Raw genomic sequence first — 19,409 nt, forward strand, 5'->3', positions numbered from 1 at the left:
ATGGTGTCTGCTCAATTCTCTTGCTGCATCACCTTGCATACACCAAAAATCTGCTCTGGAGGGTCCCCCTACCCTTAGGAACAAATTGGGCATGGGGGCTGCAGGGAGAGGAGAGGCAGGGCAAGTCCTGTTGTGCAAGTGAAAGTGCCAATACAGACACAGAAACAGGTTGTGTGTGTATGTATACACACACAGATATGAACTAGAAACATATAAAAGAAAAACAAATGAAGAGTAAAAACGAAACATGCAGTACAGGTTAATTGGTAATGTTCAAATGAGACTGGTCACTCAGATGCAGAGAAAACAGTTATTTTAAGTGCTAGAATATTTTACTTTTAGGTGATTTCCCGGAATCTAGAGAGTCCTGAGAATAAACCACACAGTTCTACATATTCAAAATAAACATTTAGTTATTATAAAGTCTGATGGCACCACCAGCAGCTCTTATTGAAATGTAACGGATCACTCAATGAAATCTAACAAAAAGCCCAGAATATTTACCTTAAAGTTTTAATTACTGTCCAGTTCTCTTTGTTTAGCTGGTTATCATCATCACCATCCTGAAATACAACTGGCTCTAACTCTTTGTTATCATTCAACTTCCACAACAAAATTGCAGCATCTGTGAAAATTAATTTGAATGAAAACATTTAATAACTTAAGCATTCTATTTATTTTAAAAGTTTTAATACATTACAATATAATTACTGCTAAAATATGCCAACAGTCATAAACCATATCACCAATTACATCATCAATCAATCAATCAATCATTTAGCAGAATTAAATACTACTATTTCCCCCAGGGGAAAAATAAGTAAAGAAAGTAGTAAATAAATAAATAGATAACTCTTATCTTTCTGCAACTCACTTATTCTTCTATTCTCTCCACCCTTAGCTGTTAAATTTCTCCCAATAACAAATATGGGTTTGCTGAATTTTGCAACTTGTAATTTCAATACGAAACAAACAAGCTCCATCTCTCTATAACGGTATTTTCTCGATCTACCCTCTCTTACCTTTAGTAAATTTGTTAAGTTTAACAATGGATGCCATATCCCATATTTTAGCTAGCCAAGAATCTATAGAAAGACTGATGGCAGTCTTCCAATTCTGGCATATTATCATTCTGGCTGCCATTATTAAACAAGTTGTCATTTCTATATCTTCCTTTGGTATGGTTTCTTTAAGATACCCAAATAGTATTACCATAGGAAGGTCATAAGCCAAAATATTTTCCATTTCTGACAACACTAAATTACAGAGTATCTGAATATTTGTGGATGGCCACATAATATGGAACACATTTGCCCCTGGCATTCTGCATTTCCAACAATGATGTGTGTTCTCAGGATATATTTTATTTAGTCTGACTAGTGTCATATACCGAGTTAACAGTTTAACAAAGTTTCCTTTAAGATTTATACACAAAGTAAAACTAGAGGCATTTTTCCAAATCCATATCCATTTACGTTCTAGAATTGTTGTTGACATATCTTGTTCCCACCTAATTTGATATTTATGTCCGGATAGTTCTAAATAAGTTTGAATTCTGTATATTTTATTCAAAATTCCTTTAGACTGATTTTCAGATGTAAGTACCACATCAAATTTTGTCGAATCAGTTAACAATCCATGTGTCCATAATAATTTATTAACTATATTTCTAACTTGAAGTTATTGGAGAAAGAATAGTTGAGTATATTCTAGAGTTTGCTTAATCTGGTCAAATGTTGTACATACTCCTCCTGTCAACATATACTTAATGTCAGTTAGATCATGTTGCTCTCAACTGGTCATATTTCCAACCAATCTTTTTTACAATATTCACTGTTATAATACATTGCAGTAAATGGTGAGACCTGGGCTGTTCGCTTTTAAACTTTCTCTATACTGAGTAAATATCTTTAGTGGTTTTATTTTGATTTATTGTTAAAAGAACTTTCTTGTCACAGTACCAGAGTGTTTTTCAGTGCAGTAGATGAACCATCTTCTTCAATGTTTAATACTGTAGACTTTATTTAACTTTGTAACAGAATATCATTTTACAATGGGAAATCCTAAGACTCCCTTTTCTCTTTACTGATAGTGTTTTTGCTATTACTCTTGCCTTCTTACCTGCCCATAAAAAAAATCTAACAATAGTTTCTGCCATTTTTAATTAGTTTCATTCACCTTCAATGGTATATTTAACAGCAGGAACAAAATTTGTAGCATTACATTCATCTATATTACTGAGTTCCTAGCCATCCAAGATAGTTTAGGTTTTCCAGTTTAATAGATCTTCATTTCTTGCATTAGCTTATTATGATTAAATTTACAATTTCTACCCATTATTGAGATACCCAACATCCCAGATATCTAATGGGAGTTTCCCTCCGCGAAATCAGGTATTTATAAGCTAAAGCATTTTTTACAACTCTTTCCATAGTATATCCAAGCCACTCTGATTTTGTCAAATTAATTTTATATCCTGATATGTTACTATAGTTGTTAAAAAGTTTCAAAAGTTTCCCAAATGATGCTTCTGGGGTTTTTTAATATTAAAAAATATAGCTTTTAATATTAAAGTATGTCATCTGCATAACAAATTATTTTAAACATGTTTCCTACCTCCAGTCCTTCAATATTGTGACTCATTCTAACAGCTTCTGCCAGAAATTCTACTGCAATATTAAATAATGGCAACAGTGTCTTTATCACCTCCCCTGTATTGCTTGACATTTTCTGACTTCATTCTGTTTGCATAAACAAAGGCGCCTGAATTTCCATATATTAGCTTAATCCATGTTATAAAGGTGGACCCCAATTCCATTTTTCCATAACTTGAAATATTCTCTTTCCACATGATCAAAGGCCTTTTCTGCCTTTACAATTATTGAATCATATGGATCATGTCGCTTTTTTGTTGTTGTAACATTCAGAATTCTTTGAATACATTGTCCAGCTTGATCCTCTTTGATGTATTTATCAAAATTTTTTTTAACCTTCTTGCTAGTATACTGGACTATAACATCTTGATTTAATAGTGAAAATGGCCTATATGATTCCACTTTTGTTGGCTCTTTACTCTATTTGGGAATGACTAAACTTTTAGCTTCCTCCAACGTGGCTGCCATATTCTTTTCTATAACTGTATTTATCAAGGAATTTTCAAATGTTTTATAAAATTTTGATGTAAACCCATCAGGGCCTGGTGCCTTATAACTTTTTTGAGCTTTGATAGCTTATATCAATTCTATATTTGTCACTGTTTTTTAAAATAAATTCTGCTTTATCTAAAGATATTTGGAGTAGGTTATTTTTTTGCAGAAAATCTGTAATTTGATTTATATTAGATTTTTCTGACATGTAAAGCTTTTTATAGTAGTCTTTACATTTATTTACAATTTGTGCAGATTGACTCCACAAATTGTCTCCATCCTTTAGATGTGAAATTAAATTTTGTTTCTTTTTTAATTGGGCTGCTAATATCCATTATTTTATCATGACAGTGTAGTATTACATGATGCAAGTTGGTAGCCATGATAGGTATCTGGCTTAGGCTGCAATCCTCTACACAGTTACCTGGAACTAAACTCCAGTGAATACAATAGGGCTTGCTTCTGAGCAGACATGCATAGGACTGCAGTATATACAAAACATTTCTTTATGTATTATTAAATTTCTATCATGCCCTTTCTTCCAAAGGAGCCCAGGGCAGCAAACCTCAAAGTGGTAAAACAGTACTATTAAAAAAATAACAGCATTCCAAAATGGAGAAGGTTGGCGGGAATGGAGACAGTGGATAGGAAGGTGATGTAAGTGGCTGCCGCATCCTACTTCTGTACAGGAGCCCGAGGAAGGGAGCATGCTGGCTGCACCGGCAGAGCTCTGCGGAAGGAAATGTATGTTTCCTTTTAATATCATTATTGTTGTTGTTTATTTCTACCCTGCCTTTCGGCCAAAAGGCCCTCAAGGTGGTTTACAAAAAACCACAAATATAAAAATACATCAATAAAATACATTAACACATCAAAATGCATCAACAAAACAATACAATTTACAATTTAGAGTAGCCAATACATAAAAAAAAATGTGTGTGAGAAGAAGGATGGGCACAGGGGAAGTCCAAATAAATGGATCTTGAGGGAAAGATCTGGAGTGCATCACACTGGCTACCTTGGATGTAATGTAAGCATATAAGGGAGGAGCAGAGATGATGACATTCAACATTTTGTGGGCAGGGCATAACCACAAGTAATTTTTGCTTGTCCAGTTTCACAGCCGCTCAGGTTGCAACATTCAGCAACTAGACAGGAACCAGCTGCTCTATGAATACAGCCATCAACACCGCCACCTCCAAGATTTGAATTAGTGGCATTAACTATGGCATCAATCTCAAGCACTGTGATGTCACCTCTGTAGAGGGAGACTTTCTCACTCAGAGTTTTCTTCTCCAGCAAAGCTTCCTGGGTGTTTTCTTCATCACTTTGAGTCTTGCTTTTCATTTCTTCCATCCACGTTGGGATATCTTTCAAAGGAACATAATCCCATAAGTATTCTTTACGTCTCTCCTCCAGTGTCATCTTCAACAAACTTTCTTTCAATTCCCTCCAGACCTTTTTCCGCCTGTTACCAGGGTACATGGTGCTGTGGCTGGCGGCGGTTTTGAGCTGCAGGTTCCCCAGGCTCACAGGTGATGAAATAAGCACGCTGACCCGGCTGCGGGACTCGAATGAGGGCAGCACCACTCTGAAGCTCACTAATGATCTCTGGCCAGTCATGCTCTCTCAGCTTAATCTTCCTTGCAGGGTTGTGAGGATAACATTGGGGTGAAGAAACCACAGACACCACCTTGAGCTCACATTTTGGATCAGGAAAATCATGTTGGTAATTCTGGATACTCCTCTTGCTCCAATTTTTCTTCATCATCCACTTTGTTCGTTAATGGATTCTTCCGTTTAGTGCCTTTTTGCACCCCGTTTGCTGGCCTGGTGTGTGCGACATCACTGTTCACCTCTGAAGTTTGCCCCATTGATTTTCCACTTAGAAGTGCATTTTGTTGCCCGTTCATCCAGTTTGGAAAGAATATTTTGGAACTCTTTGCCATCTGCTGTAATTCCTTCTGCTGCCCTTTCTCCTGGTGTAGCATGTGCTGGGACTGGGGGCTGCTGAACAGGGCCAGGATGTAACCAAGTCCCCCTCCCCTTGGTTCCACCCCAACACCCCCCCAGAACATCCCTTTTTCAGGTCTTGCACTGGCCTCGGCTGTGCCAGCCAAGCCCCAACTGCACCTGGAGCGTGGCAGAGTTCCCTGGCTGTGTCTGGGTGGGGGATTCCCTGGCTACGCCACAGCTTGTCCTGCTTGGAATTGAGAGACTCAGACTCAACAGTGGTGTTTCTCTTTTTATTAAATAGATAGTTGCAATGCAGAGCACCTCATGAAACTAGTTACTATTCTAAGAACATAGTTTTCTCTCTAGCTAAGGTTAACTTTGCGACTACAGATGCTGACTCAGCAACTGGATCCCCCCCGAGTCTGCTTAAGTATGCTAGGAGCGCATAAGCAAACAGAGGCTCCTCCTTAGCTGAGTCTGTTGAATTTCCCGCTTCACGCATCTTCAAGAGTGGGGCAAAAGTGGAGCCACGGCCAGTCTTTCGTCTTCCCCTTCTGATGGAGGAGAGCTTCTAACTGACAGTTCAGGCATGGAAAGTAGAGGTGCTCCCAGCCGGGAAGTCTGACAGGCCTAGCTGAGCTCCTGCACAGGGCTCTGGAGTTGCAGGGGCTGTGGAGTCCAAGATAGAGGTCGGGGCACCCTCTAAGTCCATTCCGCTGCTAGCCCCCTCCCCAAGTGATTTGTCCCAGTCCACGTCATCCTGATTCACCCCTGCCTGTCCACTATCGTTTAGTGGAAGTCCAACATCATCCCCCATGCTGATTCCCCCCTCCACCCTGGGGGCTTGGGTTTGTCTGGGTAAGCTTCATGGAACTCTCTCACCAATTCCAGCATTTTCCAGGATCTTTCTTTAGGACTGTAACCATGCCAGTGGCTAAAGTACTGCAGCTTCCCTCTGCACCAGCACGAGTCAAGGATTGTACTTCTTGTACTTCTTCTTGTACTTCTCTTGTCCATTAACTATGACTGGTGGTGGTGGGGTGTCAGGTGCCCGATTGGGGTCTGGCAGTTTCTTTTTGGTGAGCAGTGAGCGATGGAACACTGGGTGGATTTTCATGGAGGCAGGCAAACGTAGACGAAAGGCCACTGGGTTGATCTGTTCCTCTAAGTCAAAGGGTCCCGCCCTCCGAGCTTCCAGCTTACGGCAGAGTACTCGCATCAGCAAGTAACAAGTTGAGAGCCTCACTTTGTCACCCACCTGTATCTCAGGACCAGGCTGATGGTGTTGGTCTGCTAGTTTCTTGTAATTGGCTTTAGCTCCAGCTAGTTGTTCCTATAACAGTTGATGCATCGCCTGGAACTGTTGCACAAACCCTGCTGCCACGGGGACAGCCAGGCTGGAGTTGTGAGTGAAAAACACATGATGGTGATAGGCAAAATTGGCAAAAAAAACCCGGTGCCTGTTGGGTAGACGCATGCACAGAGTTGTTATAGGCGAACTCGGCCAGGGGTAGCAAAGACATCCAATTATCCTGCTGGTAGTTGACAAAGCAACATAGGTATTGTTCCAGGGTGGCATTCACTTTCTCTGTTTGCCCACCCATTTAGGGGTGATGGGAGGATAACAACCTTAGCTCAATCTGTAACACAGGCCATGCCAGAATCAGTCTGTGAATGGGGGTCCCCAGTCTGAAACCAGATTGGTGGAAAGACCATGCAGCCGGAAAATGTGCTGAACAAATAACTGGGCAGTTTCTTTGGCTGTTGGCACACCAAAGCAGGGTATGAAATGAGCCATTTTACTGAAGGCTTCCACGACCATCAGAATGGTGGTTTTCCCCTGGGAGATGGATAAATCCATGATAAAGTCCAGGGTCACTATTTGTCAAGGATCCGCGGGTGGGTAGCGGCTCTAGTAACCCCGCAGATCACCCCAGGGCATGCTTAGCCCACATGCATGTAGGACAGGACTGGACATATCTCTCAACATCATGCTTTACTTTTGGCCAGCAGAAGTCTTGTGTGACAGCCTGTAAGGTTTTAAACACTCCAAAGTGCCCTGCTGTCGGGAGTCATGGCACTGCCAAAGTATCTTGGCCTGGATCTCTCCTGGAGATACATACAGGGCTTCGGAGTGGTAGTGTTGTGCCTCAGATGCAGGGAGAGTAGTCAGAGGAGGACGAGGTTCTTGGGGGTGGAGGAGGAAGGGAGGGCTCTGATAGCCCGCAGACTCCCATGGTCGGCACCCCCATCAAGGCAGTTCCAGCCCTGCCTGTGAGTCCCCCGCTGGAACTGTTGGGAAGCGACCCATCGGATGGGCAAGAAGGCACAAGAAGAGACTTTCAGAGGGTGCAACTCTGTCAGAGCTGCTGTTTATGTGTGAAGACTTTCCCTGCTTAAGCATGTGCCTCCCAAGACTCGAATGCTGAGTCAACTCTCTCCATGCGCTGCAGAGACTGCTTAGGTAGAATAGCTAGGGAAAGTAGTGAGTCAGGGTAGACAGGTTTATGAAGCGTACTACTTTGGATGTGACCATCACATTAATAAAAAGAGAAACAGATCACACCTCGTCTCAGTCTGGTTCCTTTGTGTCTGGGCCGGACAGCTTGACTCAGCCACTACCTCCCTTCACCGACACTCCCATGACTGAAACCATGGAGGCCAGAGGCAGTGCAGAAAGGGGATTTCAGAGAACCGCCAAAGCCTGTATGCAGAAGTCCAGAATCTCCGCGCAGAAACCTAGAATCTCTTACTTGAGAATCAAAACCTCCGAGCCTTGTTTAACCAAGCTGCCCAAGAGGGCGTGACTCAAGCGGCCACGCCGCCCACTGAGTCAAGGCACCAGTGGGATTACCCCCTTGTTATGGTAGCCAGAGTGACCAGTTTGCCACCTTTCTTGCTCAATGTGAACTGTACATGTGTGTACGTCAAGCCAAGTTTCCGAATGATGATGTGATGGTGGCTTTTGTCATCACTCTCTTCGAATGGGAAGCTGCCAAATGGACTACTCTGTTTTTGGTGAGAAACAATCCTGTCCTGACCCAGTATTCTGCATTTCTCGATGCCATGACTGAGATGTTCTGTGACCCTCAGTGAAAAGACTGTGTCCCGGCAGCTGGGATCCCTGAAACAGGGGAAAGGCTCCATGGGGGTTTACACTAACATGTTTCGTGTCCTAGTTCAGGAGATGGATTACAATGACTCTGCACTGATGTACTTCTACCAGAATGGACTTAGCACAGAGGTGCTGGATGAGCTGGCGCGCACCTTCCCACCTGGCAGCCTTGCAGAACTGTCTATCTACAGTGGCTTGAAGGTCACTGCTTGGAGCACAAGGCGGAAGGCCCACATTCCCAGGCTCCCATACTGCTCCCCCGCTCCTAGCATGGGAACCTCAACTCTGTCAGGAGTAGAGCCCATGCAAATTGGAGGGCCGAGACCACACCTGTCGGAGAAGGAAAAGCGCAGGAGGGAGGGGGTGTGTTTGTACTGTGGGAAAGGGGGGCATCTAGCCCAAGAATGCCCCTCCAAAGGAGAAAGAGCTCCAGTGCAGGAAAACTCCAAATCCCTGCTCTCGTAGAGGCCAAAGAGTTGGGAGCGAGGCAGACATTGCGGCCTCGCCATCAGCCCCTTCCATTGCAGCCAGCCCTCCACCTGCCGGTCCAGTTGATTCTACCTTTGGGACAAAGTCTCCAGGTCAGCGCCATGATCAACAGCAGGGCTTCTTCAAGTTTTATGGACTGGAGTTTTGTCCAGGAGCACGGCTTGCCCATTCAGACGCTGAAGAAGTCCTTGTCTGTCAAGACCATTGATTGGTGCTCCTTAAAGTCAGGAACTGTTACCAAGGCTACAGACACGCTGAGAATGGAAATTCTGGGACGTGGAGTTTGTCATTCTACGTGGCGTCCCTGCCCCATTTCCCCGTGGTGTTGGGAATGCCCTGGTTGGTTCAGCACGACCCCATGATCTTCTGGATCAGACTGCAGAAGGAGACTTCCCTGATGTCTTGGCAGGAGCTGCACTGTAGGAGGGGGTCATCTTGCCTGACAAGTATGAGGAGTACCAGGACGTCTTCGACAAAAAGGAAGCCAATCAGTTGCCCCCGCACCGACCCTATGACTGTACCATAAATTTGATGCCGCGGGTACGCATCCCTTCAGGGTGGATTTATTCCTTGTCAGAACCAGTTGGAGGCGCAAAGGGAATTCCTGGAGACCAACTTCAAGAGGGGCTTCATTCGGCCATCAGACTCCGTCTGGGCCCCCTTTGCTGTTTGTTAAGAAGAAGAGGGGGAGCTACACCCGTGTAATGACTATCGAGAGTTGAACAAGATCACAATTCCCAACAGCTACCCCTTGCCGCTCATCATGGAGATATTGGAGTGACTGCAGTCACCCAAAATTTATACCAAGTTGGATTTGAGGGGGGCTTGCAATCTGGTGCGAATCAAGGAGGGGGATGAGTGGAAGACTGCTATCAAAACACGATATGGACAGTGAGTACTTGGTCATGCCTTTTGGTCTATCTAATAGTCCTGGGGTCTTCCAGAGCTTTATGAATGACATATTTAGGGACTATTTGGACCTGTTTGTGATCGGCTGTTTGGATGATATCCTCATCTATTCAGATGAAGTGGCAGTTACGGGAATGCTGGGGGAAAGTGACCACACCATACTTGAATTCTTGATTTTAACAGAAGCAAATACTGAGAGTAGCCATACGCGCACCCTGGACTTCGGGAAAGCTGATATTAATAGAACAATTGTTCCATGGCAAGCCACCCTAAGGAGAAAAGGAGTCCAAGATGGGTGGGAGTTTCTAACAAAGGAAATTCTAAAAGCACAATGGCAAGCAATTCCAACAAGGAAAAAAGGGGGAAACAGCAGAAGAAGCCAATGTGGCTTCACAAAAAGCTTAGAGCTGACCTGAAAACAAAAAACGACACATACAGGAAGTGGAAAGAAGGCCAGGCCACAAAGGAAGAGTACAGGCAGGTATCACGGAATTGCAGGGATGGTGTCTGGAAGGCTAAAGCTGTGAATGAGCTGAGGTTAGCGAGAGATGTTAAAAGCAACAAAAAAGCTTTCTTCAGGTATGTCCACAGTAAAAGACAGAGAAAAGAAATGGTGGCACAGCTACTCAGTGAGGATGGCAAAATGATAACAGATGACAAAGCAAAGGCAGAAGTACTCAATTCCTACTTTGGCTCAGTCTTCTCCCAAAAAAGGATCTGTGACCCTCCTGGGAAACATGAAATAGAAGGGGTAGAATTGGAGCTTGAGATTGATAGACAAATGGTCAAGAAATACCTAATCACTTTGAACGAGTTCAAATCAGCAAGGCCCGATAAACTGCATCCTAGAGTATTGAAGGATCTGGTTGAAGAACTCTCAGAACCGCTGTCTATTATCTTTGTGAAATCATGGAGGACTGGTGAAGTGCCAGATGACTTGAGGAGAGCTAATGCTGTCCCTATCTTCAAAAAGGGCAAAAAGGAGGAGCCGGGGAACTACAGACCAGTCAGCCTAACATCAATCCCTGGAAAAACTCTTGAGCAGATTATAAAGCAGTCAATCTGTAAGCACCTTGAAAACATTGCAGTGATTACTAGGAGCCACCATGGATTTATGAAGAACAAATCCTGCCAAAGTAATCTTATCTCATTTTTTGATCGGGTAACCTCCCTGGTAGACTGTGGGAATGCTATGGACATAATATATCTTGATGTCAGCAAAGCTTTTGACAAAGTGCCCCATGATATTCTGATTAGCAAGCTAACTAAATGTGGGCTGGCTGGAACAACTATCAGGTGGATCCACAGTTCCACTGGAGGCATTCAAGAGGCAGCTTGACAGCCATCTGTCGAGAATACTTTGATTTGGATTCCTGCATTGAGCAGGGGGTTGGACTTGATGGCCTTATAAGCCCCTTCCAATTCTACTATTCTATGACTCCCCAGCTCAGTACGAAGAGCATGTGCAAGCGGTGTTACAACACCTCAGGGGAACATCACCTCTACGCCAAGCTGGAGAAGTGTGGCTTTGATTTAAGCACGTTGGACTTTATAGGGTACCACATTTCTCCCACCAGTCGAGATGGACCTGGGCAAGGTCCACAGTGTTCTCACGTGGCAGCCTCCCAAAATGAAGAAGGATCTTCAGTGGTTCCTGGGGTTTGCTAACTACTACCACTGGTTCATCGCTAACTACTCCGACAAGACTGCGCCCCCACAGACTGCCTGAAGGGTTCAGGACTGATGCCACGCAAGGAGCCTTTGAGGAGCTGAAGGTGCGGTTCGCCTCTGAACCCATACTGCAACACACAGATCCTACACGCCCCTTTGTGGTTGAGACAGTGCTTTTGCAACCAGCCTGGGGTGGGGGGTCTGAGGCTATGTGCATACTTTTCACAGAAGTTGATGAGTTCTGAGCAAAACTATACCATGTGTGAAAAAGAGTTGTTGGCAATCCGGGATGCTTTTGAAACTTGGCATCATCTTTTGAAAGGGGTGCAGCATGAGATAGAAGTGTGCACCAATCATCGGAACCTGGAGAATCTCCACACCGCCCATAAGCTAAACCAGAGACACATGCATTGGGCTCAATTCTTCGCTTGCTTTCATTTCAAAATCCATTACATTTCCCAGGCACAGAATACGCAAGCAAATACTCTGTCCCACAAACCAGAATATCTGGAGAACCTGACCCTGCCGCAACTCATTACACCCCTCGAGAAGATGGTGGCAGGGGTGTGCCATGATTCTTGGATGGAGGAACTGCGCTCGGTGCAAGAACTAGATCCTTTTGTCAAGGGGAAGTGTTGGGAACTAGAGGGGCAGCCTCCTGGAAGCGAGGAGGACTTCATGCTGAGGGAGGTTGCTGTATCATTATGAAGCTATGTACGTACCTCCCGGGGATGTGAGAGCCAAGGTCCTGCACCAGCGTTGTGATTCTCCCACCGCTGGGCATTTTTGAGTTTTTAAAACCTTGCAAGCGATTTCCAGGGAGTTTTGGCAGGCACAGATGAAACGTGAGGTGGAGCGCTATGTCCAGTCCTGCCCCACCTGTGCCAGAGCCAAACATGTCACAGGACGGCCAGTAGGACTTTTAGAACCACTCCCTATGCCCGAGGGTCCTTGCCAGATGGTGACTATGGATTTCATCACTGACCTCCCCTCCTCCCAGGGGAAGATGATGGTCTTGGTGGTGGTGGATGCTTTTACTAAAATGGCTCATTTCATTCCATGCTCAGGACTTCGAAACACACAGGAAACGGCTCAACTATATGTCCAGCACGTTTACCATCTGCATGGTCTTCCAGACAGCTTGGTTTTGGACCAGAGCCCACGGTTTATGGCTTGGTTTTGGCGTGCTATGTGGCAACTTCTGCAGAGTGAGCTGAGGCTGTTGTTGTCTCATCACCCACAAAAGGATGGTCAGACTGAGAGTTAATACCACGTTGCAGCGGTACCTGTGCTGTTATGTCAACTACCAGCAGGACAACTGGGTGTCTTTTTTACCTCTAGCAGAATTTGCTTACAACAATGCGCTGCATGCTACCACGCAGCAGACCCCGTTCTTTGCCAACCTGGGATATCACCCTCGAGCCTTTGCTGCCCCTCACGTCAGTCCCGTCATTCCGGCAGCTGAGGACTTTGTGCAAGAGCTTCGGGCTATGCAACCGTTGATGAAGGAACAGCTAGAGAAGGCGAAGACCGACTACAAGAGAGTAGTGGATCAACATCAACATGAGGGGCCCAAAATATGCATGGGAGATAAGGTGTGGCTATCCATGCGCTATTTGCCTACTTGGGCATGTTGTCATAAACTGGAAGACAGGAAGGTGGGTCCGTTTGAAGTTTAAGCCCAGATCAATCCAGTGGCTTTTCGTCTGAGGCTGCCTCCTTCCCTCAAGATACACCTGGTGTTTCATCGCTCCTTGCTCGTCCTGAGCAGGCCTCCACCCGATCCCCACAGAATACTAGAGGGGCCTCTGCCACCCATAGCTGTGAATAGGCAAGAGGAATATGAGGTGGAATAGATTTTGGATTTGTGGAAGCGCCGAGGGCGACTTCAATACTTGATCCACTGGAAGGGATATGGCCAGGCAGAGTGCTCAAGGGAGTCAGCTGATGACATCCATGCACCGGATCTAGTGAGAGAGTGCCACGATGCCTACCCAGACAAGCCCAAGCCCAGGGGGTGGGGGGAGATGGAGCATGGAGGGGGGGGAAGATGTTGCTCCCTAGAAGCAGGGAGAGTTAGATCAGGGAGAGGAGTCAGAGGAGGACGAGGTTCCTGGGGGCATTGGAGGAAGGGAGGGCTCTGACAGCCCACAAACTCTCATGGCCAGCACCCCCATCAAGGCAGTTCCAGCCCCATTTGTGAGTCCCCTGCACTTCTTCACTCAACATCTCTCAACCTCCTGGCTCTCACCCAGGACTCCACTCATCCACTCTGGCTCTCACCCAGGTCCAACACACACAAATCGCCCCCAAAGTCTCACAAGCTTCCCAGGGGATCCCAAAAATGGCAAACAGAAGGATGCAGGAGCAGTTGGAGGCCCAGGCTGCCCCTGTGCTGGAAGACGCACTCGACAAGGATGGTGTTCTTGCCGAGGCAGCATAGGTAGAAGTGCGGGATGCAACAGTGACAGTGCAAGATGAAGCTGGAGTGGCCCCGGTTGAAGTCCACCAAGTCCTGCGAGTAGCCGCGGCTCATCGTCACAGATGCCTGCTGCATCACAAACTCCAGGTCGCAGCCTTGAAGACGCGCCAGCACTGCAAGCAGCACCAACACTAGGCCCAAGGAGGAACAGGAGGAGGCCACCGACATATTCTATATTTCCTAACCCTTTCGTCTCCATATCCTTGGGCTCACTCAGCTGCTACTCCCCAGACTTCTGCTGCTGCTGATTCATGTTGAGCGGCTGTGGGAGCTCGGCTCAGGGGCCTCAGACTGACAATGGGCACACTGTGCTCCTTGGCGAAGCCCAACTCCATGAAGTTGCTGGATGCACCCCAGTCTACCATGGCGAACACTTGGATGTCTTGACCCGATGGCAGGCCTATGTGGACTGACAGGTTTAAGGCAGACTTTGGTAGGAGAGGCTTAACTTGAGGTCACTGATTCACAGTAGATCCCAGCTTGTGGACCTCTACGAGAGCTGGGATTTGAAGTTTTCCTGCATCAGGGTCTTTTCCAACTTGAATGGGCATGTCTTAGTCAGGTGCCCCGCCTTCTCGCAATACAGGCACAGTCCTTCCTTGTGAAGCTTCTCTTTCTCCACCTCTGTTAGATGTGGCCACACCCCTATCTGCATGGGCTCCAACCCCGGCGGTGTCGAGGTTCCTACACTGGGGGTGATGCAAGTGCGGGGGAGATGTATGAGAGGCAGGGATCGAGCCACCTCAGCTTTGTGCTACTGGCAAAGACCTTCAAGTCTGCTGTCTATCTGCAGGCACAACTGGACCAGCTCTGGGAAAGTATTCGGCTATGGTGTGCTTGCCAATTCATCCAGGATCTTCTCGCCAAGTCCATTTCTGTATAAGTACATTAAACTGAATTCGGTAAAGTCAGTCTCCTGGGCCAACTATGCTGCGTCCTGAATCACTTCAGCCTGGTGTAACTACCAGGAGGATTGCACTCTAAAATATTTTAAAACGTTTTAGGTAAAAGCATGAAGAAAATCTAAGAACATGTAAAAGCACTTCCCAAGCAGCAGAACTAAAAAATTCCTAGTCAGAACTTTTGTGTTTCTGTTCAAGTTGTCTGGTCTGTGATTGAGAAAATTGCTATTACTCATGATTCAACATTTTTTTCCATTGCAATGAAGCACTTTTGACGATTCCAAATGGAATAATCACTGCTTTTCATCTGCTCAGTTTTCAAAACATTATTTCCTTGCCTCACCTGATGAATGATCATATTCAGGATAAAATAGGCACAAGATGGAATCAAAGCGTTTATAAACATGGACAGCTTAAAATCTTACATAAGTCATTTAAAATCTTACCAAGCTTTTCTGAACTACTGAAATAGATCAAAAACATATGAGAACACTCAAGGGGAGGTTTTGATTTTTGGAGTGTGTTGTTTGGTATAGTGGTTATATTGTTGGACTAGAACCTGGGAAATCAGGGTTTAAATCCCCACTCAGCCATGAAACCCACTGGATGACCTTGGGCCAGTCACTCATCTCTCAGCCTACCCTACTTCACAGGGTTGTTGTGAGGATAAAATGGAGAGGAAAAGCATATACCTTGAACTCCTTGGAGGAAATGTGAGATATAAATGTGATGATACCTAAATAAACAAAATTAAAAACGATATCCTTTATATAGTTCAGTTACTATAATATAAATTCTGTCTATATGACTTGGTAAATTTTGTTTGTTAATGAAAACAATATTTTTCTTTGAAAAAATTCGTAAGAATATCCACCTTATTATATTCCTTATCTTCTTGCCAACTAATTTTATTTTAATACCTTAACTGAGATGCTATAGAATTGCATGCAGTCATTTGTAAATGTATATAAATTTATACAGTATATATTATTATACAGTATTACAAACTAATACTTTTAAAAACTGGAAGAGTTCAGTGCTGATTTAATACATACTCACCATCTCCACCAGATGCTAGAATTTCACCACTGGGAGCAAAACGCACAACATTCACAGCTTTGGTATGGCGAGCTAAATTGGACAAGAATTCCACAATTGCTATCCCTTCTGGTCCTTTTTCTACTTTCCATATCTAGTTATAAAAGATTACAGTCATAGAAAATATAAAACCATACCCCCAAACCAGGAGACATACATACTCATTAACGAGTGCATGAATGTCACCATAATTAGCCTTAAGACATTAGAGATGTTAACTTCAGACAATCCAGTTCATAACAATGCAAACAATCCTTCTTTAAAACAAAACTTTGCATGTAATAACTCAGATGTCCATTCCCACATTTATAGAGATCCAGTGTAATCTCTGAACCACAATTATTTTCATACCCCTAGTTAAATTAAACAAAAAATGCTACGAAGAATTTTACAATAATTATTTCATTAGATTTGTTTAGAGAAATAGAGTATCATGCTATCTGTACCCTAGATAAATTTTTAACTAAGTCATTTCTTGACAGGCTGTTTTTAAAAGAAATCTCAGCACAATACTTTCAAAATTCTTCACTTTCCAAAATGAGCTTCTCTCTAACTACAAACCTTTGTACAAATAGAAGAATTAGCAACATCACCACAGATTAATGTTTGTAACTCACACGAACAGCAGTGTCCACTCCAGCAGAAGCCAGTCTATTGATTTTCCCATCAGTACCATGTTGGAAGTCTAAGCTGTACACTGGCTCTTTATTGTGCCATGCAATTTCACACGTGATTACTTTCATCCTTTTTAAAGCAAATACAAAGTTTTTGGGATATTTTGCCTTTCACAACAGTGAAGCTCAGCTGATGCATCATTCTACATTATAATGAACTGAGCAGTTTTCACAGGCTCCACAAGACAAACCTTTAAAACTATTATTTACAGCAGGCCATAATATCATATAGGTGCCTTGCACCAAAAGATACAATTTAATGCAGTTGTGAGCTGTTATAGTATAATCCAACATCATGTATTTAAAAAATGCAGTGATCAGGGACATAGATTCAAATGTATTTTCTCAAATGCCAGTCACTTCTGTTCTTTCATCCCCATACACTACTAATGCAGCTTGTAAATTAACAAAAACGTAGTGGTACAAAGGAAAGAAAATAACTACTTCTCAGGAGTTGTACTGATGAGTAACTAAACAACATTTTCTTTCCAAAGGTATTGATTTTTGTTTGTTAATGAGAGCATTCCTTACTGCTCCTGCATTAAGCATCAAACCTCTTACTGTGAGAGTTGAGATCATCCTACAAAAAATGATATCGAGGGGCCTGTGGCATGAAGCTTAAACAACACAAAAAGTATACATAGCATATAAAGTAAAGGTATTTTTTAAAAACAATGGAAACAAGCAACACTGAAATATTACTAAAACTGCTAAATGCTGGATAACAATGAAGAAAACCTCAGTTAGGAATTACAGGAATAATGAGCACTTTCCCAAAGTACTCAAAACACATCACATACATGATCTCAGTACCTTATACCGCTGTAAGGCAGGCAAGTGAAATCCTCATATTACAGTTGTAATATGGTAGGGGTCCTGGTAGGTGAGATAAAACCACTTGCCCATAAGCGCGCCCCCCCTTCCATGGCTGAGCCGAGAGTATAACAAAAGCATTCTAGCTCAGTCTTTCAGTTATCATACTAACACTTCCTGCATCCAGAACTCAGTGCAATCCCTCCTCACCCCCCTGCAGTGCAGACATCCTCCCTTGCTTCCTAATGCCAAATTACAGTCAACACAGCACCTACACATAGACCTTTCCTATGAGGTACAGAGACGGGGGCGGTGGTTTTTTTTTTTTTTTACTACTTGTCAGTATTCCCTGGAGACACAATCTATCCTACACGAAAACGTAACTGTATGTATCATATGCTTCCAGAGATGCCCTCAACTTCCCACTGTACAGAACTGGAAGGAAGCAAATTGTCCCCATCTCTGCCCGAGAAAGCGGGAAAAACGCCGCCTTTTTCCCCCTCCCCACCGGACTCAGGAGAAAAAAGGGGCCTTCTCCCCGTTTCTTGACAGCTTCCACACAAGGCTCTGCCCTCCCATCACGGAGAGGCTACCTTCCCGTTCTCTCTCCCTCAAAGAACCAGCTTCCTTCTTTTCCCGCCTTTATTATGCGTACCTGCCCCATTCGGCTCCCCCCCCCTTCCTGGCTTCCCCATACCTGCTAAAAACAACCAAGCGCCGCGCACAGTTACACTGGCGAAGTTCGGTAGGAACTCAGACCTAATTTCCCGGTTCCCGCGCTCGCGTCTGCGCAGTAGAGGCACCAGAGGCCCTGAAGGAGGAGCCAGACACCGACCCGCTTTCTTTGGTCATTGTGACCAAAAGGCGCCACCTTCTGGGTAGTAGCAACCTTCCTTGCTTTTCCTCTGTTGTTTCCAATAGCTTTTGGCGGGGAGTTGATACGCCTCCAGGGCAACAGCGGTGCTGTCCGGGAAACAGTAACTTAGTTTCCATTCTTTTATATAACACGCTGTCATTCTTGGGAAAGAGGGTCCTTTGAGCGACAACCTCTGTCTAAAACGAGAGGCAAAACTAAAGGCAGGATAACGCCTTTATATCGACTTTATTGTATGCTGTGTCTGTATGCGAAAAGAAACCGTTTAAAATGCTAACAGGCAGGGTGCAGGAGCTATGTTGCGTTGGATATATCGATGCTAATTCCTGGAAGGATCCATCCCAATGGCATGGGTAGATCACAATTTTAAAATGGTTATATATACCTCCAGGTTAGCTTAAGCACAACATACCCTAAAAATACAAAGGGGAAACATCAGTGTGTTATCACTATCTAACATTAGCTGAAGTACCTGCATCTGAGTTGAATACCATTGTTCCGACTTAGGTCTCTGAGGGCAAGGAATTTTATACAGTTTATTTATTTATTAAATTTATATCACACCCTTCCTCCCAGGATGGCTGCCCATTTGCTACCAGGCCAAATTCAAGGTTCTAGTTTTGGTGTACAAAGCCATTACTATACAGCTCAGGACCAGGATAACAGAAAGACCGTCTTCCCCTTATATACCCAGTCGATCACTGCACTCTGCAGGTGAAGGCCTGTCTGTTCTGCACAACATAGGAAACAAACAAGTGTGGCGACACCTACCCTGTGGAATTCCCTCCCTCTTAAATATTAGGTAGGCGCCATCTCTGCTATCTTTTCAGCGCCTTTTGAAGACTTTCCTCTTTCAACAAGCCTTTTAAGTTGAAACCTATCCCAGTCTGCGTCTGTGTTATAATTGCTTTTAATATGTTTTCTTTAATAATGTTAACCTTTTTTTAAAAAAAATGTTTTTAATGTTTTGTTTTAATGTATAAGGTCTTTTTATGATGTTTTAAAGTGTTTTTAGCATTTCTGTTTGCCGCCCTGGGCTGCTGGGAGGAAGGGTGGGATATAAATCAAATAATAAATAAATAAAATAAAAACTGCAAGGGGACATTTGCTAAATGCAAGATAACATTGAAGAAAACCTCAGGTAGGAATTACAGTAATAAGGAACTTTCCCAAAGTACTCAAAACACATCACATACATGATCTCAGTGCCACTGTAAAGCAGACTTTTAAACAAAACATCTATAAAAACATTTTTTTAAAAAAAGGTTTAAAAACACATT

The 19,409-nt window shown here is 43.9% G+C and overlaps 2 protein-coding genes across 3 annotated transcripts in view; both read right to left on the reverse strand.

Annotated features, from left to right (window-relative positions):
- Nucleotides 1-18,064, reverse strand: part of CHAF1B (chromatin assembly factor 1 subunit B) — a 43,908-nt gene extending 25,844 nt beyond the window's left edge. Inside the window, exons 1-4 of one of the 2 annotated variants that reach the window (XM_061629472.1) lie at nucleotides 17,953-18,064; nucleotides 16,386-16,512; nucleotides 15,730-15,862; nucleotides 505-625 (exon numbers count right to left, since the gene is read on the reverse strand). In XM_061629472.1, coding sequence (XP_061485456.1) covers nucleotides 505-625; nucleotides 15,730-15,862; nucleotides 16,386-16,511 — 380 coding nt within the window. In that variant the 5' untranslated portion in view covers nucleotide 16,512; nucleotides 17,953-18,064. Of the gene's footprint in view, nucleotides 1-504; nucleotides 626-15,729; nucleotides 15,863-16,385; nucleotides 16,513-17,255; nucleotides 17,277-17,952 lie in introns of those variants that run through there. The other variant, XM_061629473.1, reaches the window with a different exon arrangement.
- On the reverse strand, nucleotides 4,212-4,663 carry LOC133385735 (ADP-ribose glycohydrolase MACROD2-like). Its single transcript, XM_061629323.1, has one exon. The coding sequence runs from the start codon at nucleotides 4,629-4,631 to the stop codon at nucleotides 4,212-4,214; it is 420 nt and encodes a 139-aa protein (XP_061485307.1). The 5' UTR covers nucleotides 4,632-4,663.
- Nucleotides 18,065-19,409: the final 1,345 nt, after the last annotated feature.

Source organism: Rhineura floridana, chromosome 5 (assembly GCF_030035675.1).
Source record: "Rhineura floridana isolate rRhiFlo1 chromosome 5, rRhiFlo1.hap2, whole genome shotgun sequence".
NCBI lineage: Eukaryota > Metazoa > Chordata > Lepidosauria > Squamata > Rhineuridae > Rhineura > Rhineura floridana.